This window comes from Arvicanthis niloticus, chromosome 17 (genome assembly GCF_011762505.2).
Source record: "Arvicanthis niloticus isolate mArvNil1 chromosome 17, mArvNil1.pat.X, whole genome shotgun sequence".
Lineage (NCBI taxonomy): Eukaryota > Metazoa > Chordata > Mammalia > Rodentia > Muridae > Arvicanthis > Arvicanthis niloticus.
The window spans coordinates 27,357,129-27,371,659 of NC_047674.1; the positions used below are offsets into that span (position 1 = coordinate 27,357,129).

Consider the following 14,531-nt stretch of genomic DNA (forward strand, 5'->3'; position numbering starts at 1 on the left):
CTGGCTTGAGAAGTTAATGGGATCTGTCAGTCCACACAGAGAGTAAGGAAGCCAGTGTCTGGACTCACATCTTCCACTCCTGCGATCTTTTATGTAGCCAAACTGGGGGAAAAGGGCCTATAGCATCTATAGCATAAGCTTTAAGTGGATTGTGTCAGGTGGCTCAGGATAGGAAGTCACCTGCTGCAAGGTAAATGACTTCTATAATCCTAGAGAGAATTCAGAAGCCTGCAGATCGTACACTGTGGTGCTGAACCAGAACACCAGGCTGTACTCTAAGACTTGCTGATAACTTCTCTGATGGAAAGCCATCTTCCAATTCTGAGTCTCCTGTGCCTACTACCCTAACTTTGTGACAGTGCCACAATGGTGCCTTTCTCCCTCAGCTCCTCCCCTTCTCCCTAAGTCATTATGAAACCATCCCCTGCTAGGCAACGCTCAATATCCCATTGTCTGTCCTTTCTCCCTGGGAGAATTTAATTACCTGTAGTCCAGGTAGATACAGTTTCTTCTTAAGTTTTCAATTTCCTTTTGGAAACAGTGTTGAAATGTGTTTGCCTGAGCCCTGCCTGAAACGCCACATGCTGTGGAGAGAAACCTCCTCCGCAATACTGGCTGCATTGTCTACACTCAGACTTGAACTTCAGCTCTAGGGTTGTGGGTGGGGTGTGGTAAGTATTGTTTATTAAACTTCATGCTTTCAGCCCTGATGGTCTGTACCAACTGACTCTGTGGCTCCTTCTACCATGGGCATACCATGGGGTCTACTTTTGCCCCTTCTAAGAATATGCTCCATTTGGAAGACAGAATATTTATCCCGTGTCCCTCTTTCCAAATGGTGGTTTAATTTGTGCTTTAAGGGCTCTAGTGACATGTTCCCTCCCCTCCCGGTGCATGCAACCCCTTTAGAGATGGCACAGTTAGATAACAGAGCTGCCTCCTGAAAGGCGGTCCAGGGAAGCATAAATTCAAAACAAAGGTAGCTTCAGCTTGAAACAGAACACTAGTGAAACCCAGAGTTCCTCTCACCTGTTCCCGGTTTACTTAGAAAAACACCTACCAGGAAGCAAAATAAATGTAGCACTGTGGGCTCTTCCTTCCCTTAAGCTGGTGGCACCCACACTAACCAGGACACCCTCTGCTTTTAATATTTTTTAATTGGTTCTGTTTCTAGTGTTGCCATGAGCATAAGATAAAACCCAATGAGAATAAAAACGCAGAAAGCAAAAACCTGATGTAAGAAGAGTGCACATCTTTCCTTCCCTTTACTTAGCCAGAGCTCACCTTCCTGTCAGCTTTAATTAGCAGGTCCGTCGGCAGCCCGCAGACTGTATGTGTATGTGGGACAATGTCATGTCTCTATCTTGAAATTGGCTGTGGAGACTTCCCAAGTCCTGTCCTTTCTTGAAGGAACCCTAGCTTGAAGAAGGCTGCACAATGGAAATTTTTATCCCTGACCTGTTACAGTAATGTAAGCACTCCTGGCTTGGAAATGCACCAGAGTCCTGGGAAGAAAATAAATTTATTAAACCAATTATTCACAGATGAAAGGGCCCATCGCTCCCACTCACAGGGTGACTAGCCCTGTGTGGGCTTCTTGTTAACTCCTTTTGGCCAGTGACCCTCTGAGAAATCAGCTGTGACTGTTAGCCACAAGGGAAGATTTCTGTTGGTACTGCTTGGTTTTCTCAATGGCCAGGGCATTAGAAATTAAACAGTTGATAGAACTGTTTAAATCAAAACAGGTAAGAAACTACCTATTTTATTAGTGGCTAAAATATATCTCCAAAACCTTTTAACAACACCAACAACAGTTTGCTGGCTTTTACATTTGTAAATGTTAATTGGTCTGATTTGGGAGCACTGCGGGACATATCAGAAGCTCTTTTATTCTGAAAATGCACCTGTGTCTTTCTCCGCATTATCTGTACGACAGGCATGAAATCTTTTGTAGGAAAAGAAGTTCCAGGGTGACAGACTAAACCCCGGTGAGATTTTCTCAAGGAAGAGAAGTTCCTTTGCTCATGGCCTGTCCAGCACAGCAGGATGAAGGTGAGACTAATAAGTTTATTTGAAGATAAATGAAGGTTAAAGTTGTTTTCCAGGACAAATGTCCCAAATTTGGCTAAAAATAAGCAAGTGGGGTATGTGTACTTTGACTGAACATTATGATGCATTAGCCTGGCTCAGGTTTGGCTCCATATGAAACATGTCAAGCAATGTGCTGATACAGGTTTTAAATGTTCTCTGTTGCTGCTATTCACAGAGAACAGTTCCCAAATGCCACCTAAGTACCCATCATTCCTTCAGCCAGAGAACCTTTCAGCAAGCCTCAAGCGTCACTTATGCTGTGTTGGGTCACTGCAGCAGACAGTCAGTGTCTTGTGTTAGAAGTCGATGTACTTTAGCCTAAATAATAACAGACCAATCAATAGAATTATCATTACAAAGGCAAATAATAATCTGAAAATTACATGTATTATCTCATTTAACTCTCAAGTTCTCTCTCTAAGAACTATAATCCATTAATCCACTAGGATATAATCCATATCCTATAATCCATTGGCAAATTTCAGCTTAGGAATGCAATGCACTTACCTGATGAATGACATCAGAACCCACATCTTGATTTAACTATATTTATTTGATATCTATCTAAGTGGGCAGAGCAGCAAGCTTCCGAGTTGGTAAAGGACGTTTAAGGGGCTTCCTTACAGGATTCAGCATTTTCTGCTGCTGCAGCCTTGAGCTGTCTACACAGCTACATGAACGTGTATCCCTCAAGTAGGAATGGCAGTCTCATTGAAGAATTGGGTGGCATTTCCTCCACCTCAGAGGATACATAAGTTTTGTCCAAGAAGGAAAGTGCAGAAGCAAAGAGCCTCCGCAGGAGAAGGGAAATAAGTGTAATTAAGTGTGTAGAATCTCCACTTTGCTGTTGCAAGGTCCTTCTCATAGCCAATGCTTCTCTTCTTATAGAAAGACAGAGTAGGGCTATGAGCCCCGTGTCAGATTAAAGGAGAAAATATGAAGAATGTTTACCATATCAGAGAAAAAGCTTTCAAGTGGGAAACTGTGAGTTACAGGAACACGGAAAGGAAAGGAAAGGAAAGGAAGGGAAGGGAAGGGAAGGGAAGGGAAGGGAAGGGAAGGGAAGGGAAGGGAAGGGAAGGGAAGGGAAGGGAAGGGAAGGGAAGGGAAGGGAAGGGAAGGGAAGGGAAGAAGGTAAGGGAAGGTAAGGTAAGGGAAGGGAAGAAGGGAAGGGAAGGTAAGGGAAGAAGGGAAGGGAAGGGAAGGGAAGGGAAGGGAAGGGAAGGGAAGGAAAAGATCTTCACTAAACCTTGGAATCCACTGATATCCAGCACTCCTCATATTAGCAACTTGTTTTCAGATCGTTAAAAACAAGCAAAAACTCATTGGAGGAAACTAGAATTTGGGAATTTTCCATCTGGTGTTCTCTCTCTCTCTCTCTCTCTCTCTCTCTCTCTCTCTCTCTCTCTCAGGTCTCTGGGGGGGGGTTGAAAATAAAATGTTAAGTTCTTTGGTTCTTTGGGGCCTCTGGTTCGAAATGTTGACAGCTTGTGGTTGAGAAGCCAGGCCCTCGATAGGAATCCAAATGTCATTTCCCTCCCTCCCAGTGAATGGGGAACAAAAGTCAAAAGGTCCTCCCCACCCAGGTACACACCCAGGAGGAAACTCCCTCTGTTGTACAGGCTGGCACCTGCTGGAGAAACTCGCAGGTGAAACCCACAATCCAGAGCATTCTCAGGCACTTGCTAACCAACCCCCAATCCACTTCTGCCATGAGCTGCCAGTAAGGAGAATACAGGAAACAATATTACATCACACACAAAAACCCTGCTGCACGTCCACAGAGCCCATTTTAAAATGAGCCCCCCCCCCCAGACTGATAGAGCCACCAGCTGCATCACAGGGCCCTTCACCTACCTGTCACTATTTAATCAGGAGCTTTGGGGCCATCTCCAGTCTCCAATGGCCTTGGGAAGACAACACCTACTAAAATACAGTCTGTGTTGTTGCTGGGTTACAGGACTCAGTGGCCAGAGAATCGGGGTGACTGCAGCCCTAAAACATCTTTTCCCTTGGAATGTTCACCAGAATTCAGAGAGTCCAGCCTCTCCCCTTCAGTGGGCAGTAATGGAGTAAGGAAAGCAGCCAGACAGCTTAGCACAGTTTCTGTTTCTTGCTTACCTTTGCTCTTCATGGAAGAGTGGGGTTCCCTGTTGCCAAGTCCCACTTTCCACAATTTCAATCACCTATGATCAAATGCCACCTTAAACTACTAAGTGGAAGTTTCCAGAAATGAGGAATTCTCATGTTTTTAAATAGTTGTTAATAATACAGCATCGCACCTAGTCTGTTTACCATTATAGCTAATCTCTGACTGTGCCTATTTTATAGACCATACTTTATTATAACTATGTTTATGTAGCAAGAATTATTAGCATTTAGGTTTGGGGACTATCTGTGGGTGAAGGAGTCCTATGTGACCCCTGTAGGTAAGAGTGACAACTCTACAAAATAAGGCCGGACAAGTAAGCCCTGCAGCTGTGAGTCTCACCTTCTTATTCTCAATAGTATGTCAGAGGTAAGTGTCTCTGGAGTAATTGTTTCCCTGCCAATGAGCCTGGATTCTCCCCATTCTTCTTTGCTCTGAGCTCATACTCTGCCTGTCGAATGTGGCTCTTTGCTCAGCAGTGAATTTTTAAAATAACATCCACCATTATTACATCTCTCTAAATCCCAGGACCTTTCTTTTGAATGCCATCGGTGTCTGGGAGAAAACCAATGGATGCCTGTAATCCGTAGATATGACTGAGTACTCTGGGATGGAGCCCTTGTTACTTGGGTTGCTATTGCTATGTAAATGGAGTCCCAAAAAGTAGGTGCCATCTTCTGCCTCTGAAGATCCGGTTGCACACAGAGCTTTGCACCAGTGTGTTCTGGTGACCACTCTCTGCTTGTGTACCTCTAGCTGCCGATTAAAGGCTCTGACTCCTAACCTCTCTGCGAAGCATAAAGGCCTTTCTTCCTTTGATCACTGCTTCTCTGAGTTTTATGTGTGCTTCCTCCCTCAGAGCTTATTATAGTCACTTGACAGGGTCTGGATTTTATTAAAATAAAGATATTGTATGGTTTAGAAAACACATTCTAGTTCAGATTCTGAAGAACAAAGAACAGTGGCCTTCTTTGATTTTCATGTCTACTTCTACCATAGGAACCTGGGTGAAAATCACCCATGCCGTATGAGTCTGGCGCAAAGTCACATGGTCACCGCTGATAGCTTTAGGTCACAACAGAGGACAAGTCCTCCCCCCGCCCCAAGGGAAAGTGGACCCTGTGCTGGCTTTTGACACCTGAAAAAGAGTAATGTCTGATGACACCTTCTCTAATATTCCTTCCGGCTCAACAGTGTTTTCTTCTGTTCAGTATCTATGCATATTCTTCCATGTAGAAGACACTATCAGAATAATGAAAGGAAAGTTGGTGGAAGTCAAATATACACAATAAAAAAGAAAACAAGGAAAAAGTCACAACTGATAAATGGCTAAATTAATCAAACTGTACAGCCTTATTCTTTGGGTCACAAGATTAAACATATGTGCCCAGAGGACAAGCCAAGTCCCCTCGCACACCCGAGGAGCACAGGGCACCTAGAGAGTTGAGGCAGTTCTTAGCAACAGGGAGCACTTGCTGGTGGCCTTGGAAGATGTGCTTGATTAAGTCATATGGGCATGGTAGAGATGGGTAAAGCCATGATTGTTGGCATTTCCTCTAGGCTCTACTCTACAGTTACCTGGCAACAGCCAGGTGTGCCTGACTCAGTATAAAAGAGGCTGTTTGCCCCCTCCTCATTCTCTTGCTCCTGATTTCTTCTCCTCTTGCTCCTGTTTCTTACCCTCTGTCTTCCCATTCTCCTCCCCCCTTTCTCCACGTGCTCATGGCTGGCCTCTACCTCTCTCCTTGGCCCCCCCTCTCAACTCCTCTCCCCATTCCCTGAATAAACTCCATTCTATACTATACCATCTATCCATTGTGCGACAGCTGGTACCTCAGGAGGAAGGGATGTCTCAGCATGGGCCCGCAGAGGCACCCCCTTGCCCCACACCATACCATGCCACCTACAAACATATCCCTTCCTCTCTATCTTTTTATAAAACACAACAATGATGACAAAGGGTATTTATTGAATTGATTGCCATACGTCTAGTTATCTGGCAGAGTAAGTAACGTTTCAGAAATGTTATTCACATGTAGTTGTGGAGACAGAAGAGAAGGAAAGCATAAGGTGGGAAGAGAGGTAAAGAATGGCTGGTAAAACTGGCAAGCTAAAGTGTCAAGTCCAATTAGGTTTGGAATAACCACTGTGAAAAACTCAACTGAAGAATAGTTACTAAACTCCAGAGCAGAACTTCACAAGTTATAACACACAGCAGATAAATACTATTATTCATCCCATAGTTATTAAACCGTAGCTCTTATATTGTTAAAATTTATTTTAAATTAATACTTTAATTATAAAAATAGTATATAGATGTGTAAGATCAGCCTCTATAGGGCAAATCATGTCTATCAATATCACTGATTAAACATAACAGTGAGCAACAAATTTTAGCTCTCATTTGAGGTAAATTATGGTATCTTTGAAAATAAAGGAGTTCATTTAAAAAAAATGTTAAAGCCAAATGCATACAACTTGCAAGGTGACCAATATGCCACGGGACCTTTATCAATGTGTCTCAATTTGAAAATGCAAGGCGCTGAGCCAGATGAAGACCCCTGCCAGCTCTAAATGATTATAAATTGCATATACATACAACTGATAGTAATTGCTGACCAATCATGTGTAGTTCTGGACATAATGACATGGATCAGAGGGTTGTGATAGAAGGTTCCTATGAATTCTAAATGAAAACATCTTTGTTCTTTTCTTAGCAGTGGGTTTTCCTACTTGGCTTCTGTCATTACATATCTCCAAGTCCCAGCATCCCTCTTGATATCTGGGAGGAAACCAGGAGCGCTTGATGGATTTCTGTAATCCTCAGAGATGGCTGGTTACTCAGAGAAGGACGATGTTCTGCTGCACACAGAATTCGTCTACAAAGGCACAAGAGCATGGCTTAGCCTTTGAGTACACTGTGAAAGCTCACCCTACTTCTATAGAATGGTGTCCGGAAGTTTCAAAAAAAAAAAAAAAAAAACCACAAACTTAGTAACTGTTCCCGACTGGAAGAATTTTCATTTTATAAAGTAGGATATGGGACTCAGGAAAGAACCAGCAGCAATCTGAGAACGATGGTCTATTTCCTATGGAGCAAAGGACTGTGGGACGATGGTCTATTTCCTATGGAGCAAAGGACTGTGGGATTTGTGGTGCTCTCTGCTGTGTCTGTGCTCAGCTGTCCATCTGGACAGGGTTACCGAGGTCTCCTCCTCCGTGTGCTCTCCAGAGTCATACTCCTCATCTACTGCATAAAACAGTGGCTTGCGCTGGAGGACATCCATCCCATGCCATCCAGCCCGTTCCTCCCGACTGGTGTTGCTTCGGTAGCCGAAGCTAAGCGTCTTCTCTCCACTCTGCAGCCCCTTCATTGGGATCATTGCCTGGGTCGGTCGCCTTTCCTGAAGGGACCCTGCTCTTGAGTGTGTGCTGAACATCAAAGGCTGGAATCCTGAATCAGTGCCATCATCATCTAAGAAGACATCATGACAGAAATGGAAAGTACATTTGAGATCAGAGTTAAGACTTCATGCCCAGATGGCAAGAATGCTCGGGACTGCAGCTCCTGCACTCAGCGTGGCACCAGACTGACTTTTCCTTTCAACATCACAACCCCAGAGGACTGAGAAGGCAGAGGTGCATGCTTAGTATTACAAACGAGTGGGGATCCATGGAAACCTGTGCATTTAGCCACTCTTCCTTAGATGAGCAGCCGAGCATCTTCTCACAATTATGGGTTCACAGCAGCATAAATCACGTACTACAAAGATGCTCTACCCTCTACAAGGCAAATGCTCTGCCAAAGGTTCCATCAAAGTGTTTGGCTTTTACCCTGTTTCCATTTTGTTGAGGCAAGGTCTCATCCTGTCCCATAGGATGACCCTGGACTTACAGTGGTCCTCCTGCGTTAGCTTCCAAAGTGAGGTGACAGGTGTGAGTCACGTGCTTGGCTCTTAGTTTGATGTTTAATGCCTACCTCTCTAAGAGTTTTACATCTGAGTTCCACTGCTTTGACTTTCGAAATGTAATCTTGGAGAAACAGAGATGGGAGGGGTGGGGAGCCACAGAAGATCCAGGCTGTGACAGATGCTCCCCGTCAGTTGATGATGGACAGATTACGGTGGTACATGAAGATAATGGTGAAACTGAGCGCTTACCCTCATAGGGGAATGACTATGTGCCTGCCTCTGTGATAGTCATTTGCATATATTATAACATTTAATCATCTGAATGGCCTTTGAGATGGGTAAAACTATGGTCCTCATATCATATAGATAGTGCCTGAAGCTGTTCAAGATGAGGTGACTTTCACATGATACTGCTGGTACAAATAGGATGGGAGCCACTTCTCTGTATCCTAAGTAAATATACCAAGATTCACACATGCTTCAGTCTTTCATATAAAATGACACAGTATTTGCATATAATATATGCACATCCTACAGTTTTTTTTTTATTTTTCCCTTAAATGCTCTCCACAGAGTTTCAATATTTTTAGGCATTTATTTGTAAACCTGAGAATCCTGGGTTTTTTTCTCCCACTTTCTAGTCCCTCCTAAAAAGGCAAAAGGAGAAAAAGCTAAAAGAGCATTCATAAAATTAACACTGTCTGCCCAAAGATTTGTAATTGACAAAAATGTGTATATATTACTAGATGCAAGAAGATCTTAAGTACTTGATTCAGAGATGCTTTTTCCAAAATGCAGCCAAGTCACGTAGGCAGGTAGCTGGGAGACTGACAGAGAGGATGCTCTACTGGAGGTAAAGATAATAGCATCATCTATTTGCTCATTTTTTCTTTTTTACAATTCTCCTTTTATTTGTGCTGTAAGTGGAGCCTGCACCTCAGTTCCTCCAGATCCTTTGGCACTGGGAAGCCTCTCTGAGGTGTGGACACTTCTGTCTACAGATCCTGACAAAAGAGGTTTCACTTGCAAAGATGAACTCAAGATAACTAGTTCTGCCCAAAATATGAAAACTCTCTGCAAAGTAGAAGTTGAAAGGAGGAAGGACATGGACTATACCTGGTCCTCATTCACATGCTCACCTATAGTAAGCACCCAGGCCTGGCATCCCAAGGAAGAAAGATGGCTACCTCCCAAGCAATATGTGAGCGTCTTGACCTTCCACCTACCAAACATGCTTAAATACTAAGGCTAAATAAGAAACAGGTAAACAGGGAAGGTGCTTCTGCTTGGGACATAGTGAAGATAAACCCACAGGGGATTAGCTTGATCCAGTGTGAACTGTTTAGGGCCCCAGACCCAGAGAGCAGAACTTTTATATCTGTGCACATAAAAGGTACACATACACACACTTACTTAACATTTTAAACATCTCAACCTTTTTTTTTTTTTTTTTTGGTTTTTCAAGACAGGGTTTCTCTGTGTAGTCCTGGCTGTCCTGGAACTCACTCTGTAGACCAAACTGGCCTCAAACTCAGAGATCTGCCTGCCTCTGCCTCCCAAGTGCTGGGATTAAAGGCGTGTACCACCACTGCCCGGCTCAACCATTTCTAAGTACAATTTAATGTGCAGTTTAATGGCACTAAGAATGCTCATGCTTCTGTGTAATCTTTACCAATGTCAATTGCTCAAGAGCTTTTTGCATATTTTCTAATTCAATGAATTTAAACCTGCCTTACACATACAAGGAATTTTAAGGTGAGGGTCCCCATAATTGTAATACAAAATGAACCCCACAGGCAAAGGAGAGTATGCAGGTCTCTAAATCCATCATGTAATTCACGGGCATTCTGTCGGGAGCATTTGAACCTTGGCGGACCTGAAGACAGCCAGGAAGAAAAGTGGTTCTGTAGACTCAGATTGGTTGGCCAGAGACTACACAGTTGAAGAAAGCCTGATACCCAAATTCCCCCAGAGCATCCCTCTTCTTCTGGCACTTGGAAACAGGTTGCTCTCAAGTGATCAAACCCTTAGCTGCACACTGAGGACTCTGCATTTCATCCTGATTGCTACCATAATCCTTTTTTGGAGGGGGGGGACTATTTTGTTTGTTTGTTATTTGTTCTTGCATACATTTTGATATATATATTTTTAAATCATAATTAAGCAACTCTAATTTGTTCTGCCCATATATTTCTAGTTGTAGGGCCATCTACTGGAGCACAGTTGACCTAAAGAAAATGAACCCTTCCTCCCCCAGAAACCATCAACTGTCTATAGTTCATAAGTTGGGGTGGGGGTCATGAACTCCCCACTCTATGCTAGAAGGCTCGATCTCGTTCAGACAGACAACTTCAGTGAGTTCATGAGTTTTAGTCAACCCTCTTTCTTTAGTAAGTTCCTCCAACTAATAGTGTCTCATTCATATTTTCGGTTGGGGAGTAGGTGGCAGTACGAGACAGGGGATCTATAATGAGCTATGGGCAAAGTAGGAGAAATATCAAAATATACTGCATGCAAGTTTCCAAAGAATTGATAAAATATTATAACCAGGTAAGTGTTAGAGTCCCTTCACTGATTAAATCTAACGAATACATAAGTACATTTCCAAATGCTAAACAATTTTACCTTCTAGAATAAAGCACACTTCTCATGGGTTAGTATTTAGAATAACCATTTGGCCGTTTGTTATAATGCTTGTTTACATTTGTATATCCCCACCCAAAACCTGCTAGGCTGCCCCCATGTCAGAGCCCTGCAGTATTGATCATCACCCCAGAAAATAGCTGTGGGGCTCGCTTGTTTTCACTTAAAGGACAAGATCAGACTTGAGTTATTAGAATAAGAAAGATATTTTAAAACCAATCTGTTAATGTCCTGTGTTGTGTCTCTCTTCTCAATTTCCTTTACTTTTCTTTGCGAAACTCCCCCATAATATTAAATGATACCAGAGTATCATCAGGGACAGATAAAAAGAATGAAACAAAGTTACTAGTCAAAAGACCCCTTCAGAAGGAAGGTTTTTAGCACAAAGCTAGCATTTCATTTCCCAGAAGAAGATGGTGTTGGGAGGGAACACCACTTCAGCAAGCAACTTTACACGTCTATCTGACTTTTTCCATTTCCAAGGAAAGGCTCCAGATGGGTTGGAATGTAAATAAACCATGATTTTGCTCTATGCAACTGACTAGTATTTTACCATTAAAAATGACAACTAAATTTTTGTCTTCTGAGATGAGAAATCTCTCTTCTTTAGGTCACTGCCAAGTGAACTAGGAAATTTGAGGATGGGGAAGACAAAACGATCGCTAGTGTTTGATTTTATGAACAGGGTGGTGCCATGCTTTCATGAATCAGGACATCCTCTGTGGAGGTCAGGAGTGTGTGGAGAGGACTTCAGAAGGGTGCTAACTAAAATGTTCTATAGTGATTACAGCCCAGTCTTTAAAGTCTGTTTAACTCCTTCCATGTGTGTTTACTCCAGTGATGGATTTGTGTTTTACATGAAGCCTGTTTTAATAAGAAAAGCAAAGAGCAGCACAAACAAACAAAACACCCTATTTAAAAGAATAATTATACTGCCTTTAACAAATAATTATTTAAGGTCCTATGCCTTCGGTTTATTTGACTACCCCAAGTGATTTTTTTTAAAGTTTTACATAGTTTGAAAGTCATACAGGTAGCATAACATATGATCATATTATATATTACCCTTTTCTAGTAGAGATCATTTGATACATATTTTTAAAATGCTAAATTGGCTTTTATTGGAATAATAAACATTTTCAATACCTAGGACTGTCACTTATGTGTTTTATGGGAAACCACTAATCAGTAAATATGACTAAATACCTCCAATAAAAAGCTAACCTCGGATTTGAATTGCATTGGCCTGTTACAACAGTCCTGGAGTGAGCCTTTTGCATACATATCTATAAAGGCACCATGGAAGAGGTCATGGTGGTGAGATCATGTGACCTACTAATCATCTCTACCCTCAGAAAGGCAAGAAAAATTAAAAGAGGATAATAGTGTGTAACAAAATGATAATAAATCTAAGTTTCTGTGCCCATAAATAAAATTCTGGAATTTATTTATAAAGAATGCCTTCATTTTGTTCTTGGTTATGTTTCTGCATATTAGCCTTGATTGTCTCTCTTGGCCCTGGGGTCCCCAAATCTCCACCAGACCCTGCACAGGAGGAAATGCAGCAGCCAAGCATGGGTTACCTGTAGATTCAGCAGCCCCTGCCTCTCTCCTTGCTGCCTGGGGATTGTTGTAAGGGAAGGAGAGGTATCGAAAGTTCTTGGTGCCTGCCTGTGGGTAACAAGAAGAAACAAATCCAGAATTATGATACTACAGTTTCAACTGACACACAGACAAAGGGCAGGATGCACCTTTCTGCTGGGCCATTCCACGGGGTTACTGACATTTAATTACCTGTGTCTAAAGGACACATAACTCAATATGTATCCCTGCCCTGCCAATGTGGAAAGGACCCTTGTCAACCTTCCAAAGTTACTGTCACAGCCCCACTGAGGATCAGCCTTTGAGTCTGTTCTACCCAGGAGTTCCTGTGTGATGAGCATGATACAGCCTTAGCTAGTAAGATGCCATGTGCTCACTGGTGATATGAAGAGGGGGCTTGAAAGCCTAGGCAGAAGCAAATCCTTCTAGACAAGCTTTTGAGAGGCCTAGAAGCTTTCATCTGAGGAGGAGCTCCAGAAGATTCAGAGCTTGGCCGCCATGGCTCCTAGTGTGTAGACTCATCTCAGGGACCACTTGGATTCACTAATATACCTTGGAAAACATCTCCCTAATATATTTCATTCACAGATGCCTGAGTCCCTAGAGTCCTGGATCCAGAGGAGGGGGGATGCTTTGTTGCCCCCTAAGGCTTTTTCATCTCTCTGGTAGCAAGTGAAGTCTGAGTAAGTAGTACTCCCAAGGACAGGCCCAGTTATTTAGTGATAGCCTTACATACCGGCTTTCCCCAGGGCAGACTCTGGCCTTTCCGCATGCTCTCCCTCAAGGTGTTCTGGCGACGAATCAGAATCTCTTTGGCTTGCTTCTCACTCGTTTGGGGTTTGAGGTTGTATTTGTTGTAGGACAGGGTCTGTAGGTAAAGCATAATAATAGTCAGGTAATAACTCCAGGGTTATCTCCAGTGGAGTCTGAGACAGCTAGAGTAGGTAGCATGAGCTCAGATTTGCCTCTAGCATGACTGAGCAAGCTTCAGTGGGGTGGGAGTAAGGCTGCAAAAAGACTCAGGACTCTCGGGCCTGGCTATGACTGTGAATGGTGAAGCAACTCTATCTCTACCCCCAATCTTCCCTATGGCACTCACACACTGTGGCTGTCCTGAACAGTCACATTCTTTCCAAGATTATTTTCAGTGCTAAGCCATTAAATGTAATGGATAAGAAAAACATCAAAACTAATTTTGAAATTTCCACAAAGTTTCTGCTTGTAATTAAAGACTATACACACACACACACGCATACACACACACATATGCACACACACACATGCACACACACGTGGGGGAGGGGCAAAGGGAGGGAGAGAGGGAGAGGTTTCCCAATGAAAATACTTGTTAACTTACAGACCAGAGCAAGAAAGGACAGCCTGACAAATTTTAAATGACTTTTCTTTCTTGCCTTCACCTCAAGCCAATGGAAAGCTCTCATGGATAACAGGCCAATATCTAGCCATAAACATATGTTTGATTAAGTGGAACTTCTTATCCCCACTGATGCTCGCTCAAGTTCATCAGTGAATGTCTGATTTCCTGGAGTCGGTGATATGTGTGTGTGTGCTGATAAACTGCAAAGCTCTGCTGGATCAGGTCACTGTTGCCTGTGTCCTCCACTAGTTCGTGGCTTTTTTTAAAAAGATAATTGCTTCAATAACAAAAAGATGGATATTCTATTAGGAGCTATAGCAAGCAGGGGATTAAAAAAGAATAATTATAAATTTAGGTCTTCCAAAGGCTTACAGCCATCTGGGGGAGCCAAGTAGACAGGGACGTTCGCCTGTACATTCAAGTGAGATAAGATGTTAGAATCACTGGGGAGGTATGGGGAAGGGCACTTACTCTCGCATTGATGGGACAGGCTCACTGGACTGAGCCTGCTGCCCAGTAGAAGTAGTAGCTTCTACCCTGGGATAAGTGCAGGAGTGAGGGGTAGAAATGACTAACCAACTCAGAGGGAAGGTAGGAGGAATCCCAGGAAAAGATCCACTCACAGTCAAACACAGCAAGCACAGGTAAGGAGAGGTGGCAACAAGCCACACATCACCTGCCAGGTGTGAAGACCTTATCTTCCAGCCAGGTGTCTGTTGGGGAAACATGCTCTCAGATGCCATCAGATAATCACCGG

General features: G+C 43.1%; 1 protein-coding gene across 1 annotated transcript in view; it reads right to left on the reverse strand.

Annotated features, from left to right (window-relative positions):
• Window positions 1–6,200: 6,200 nt before the first annotated feature.
• The window catches only part of Slc9a4 (solute carrier family 9 member A4), a 51,803-nt gene continuing 43,472 nt past the window's right edge, over window positions 6,201–14,531 (reverse strand). The window contains exons 10-12 of the mRNA XM_034521633.2: window positions 13,133–13,264; window positions 12,378–12,465; window positions 6,201–7,715 (exon numbers count right to left, since the gene is read on the reverse strand). Coding sequence (XP_034377524.1) covers window positions 7,360–7,715; window positions 12,378–12,465; window positions 13,133–13,264 — 576 coding nt within the window. The 3' untranslated portion in view covers window positions 6,201–7,359. The remainder of the gene's footprint in view (window positions 7,716–12,377; window positions 12,466–13,132; window positions 13,265–14,531) is intronic.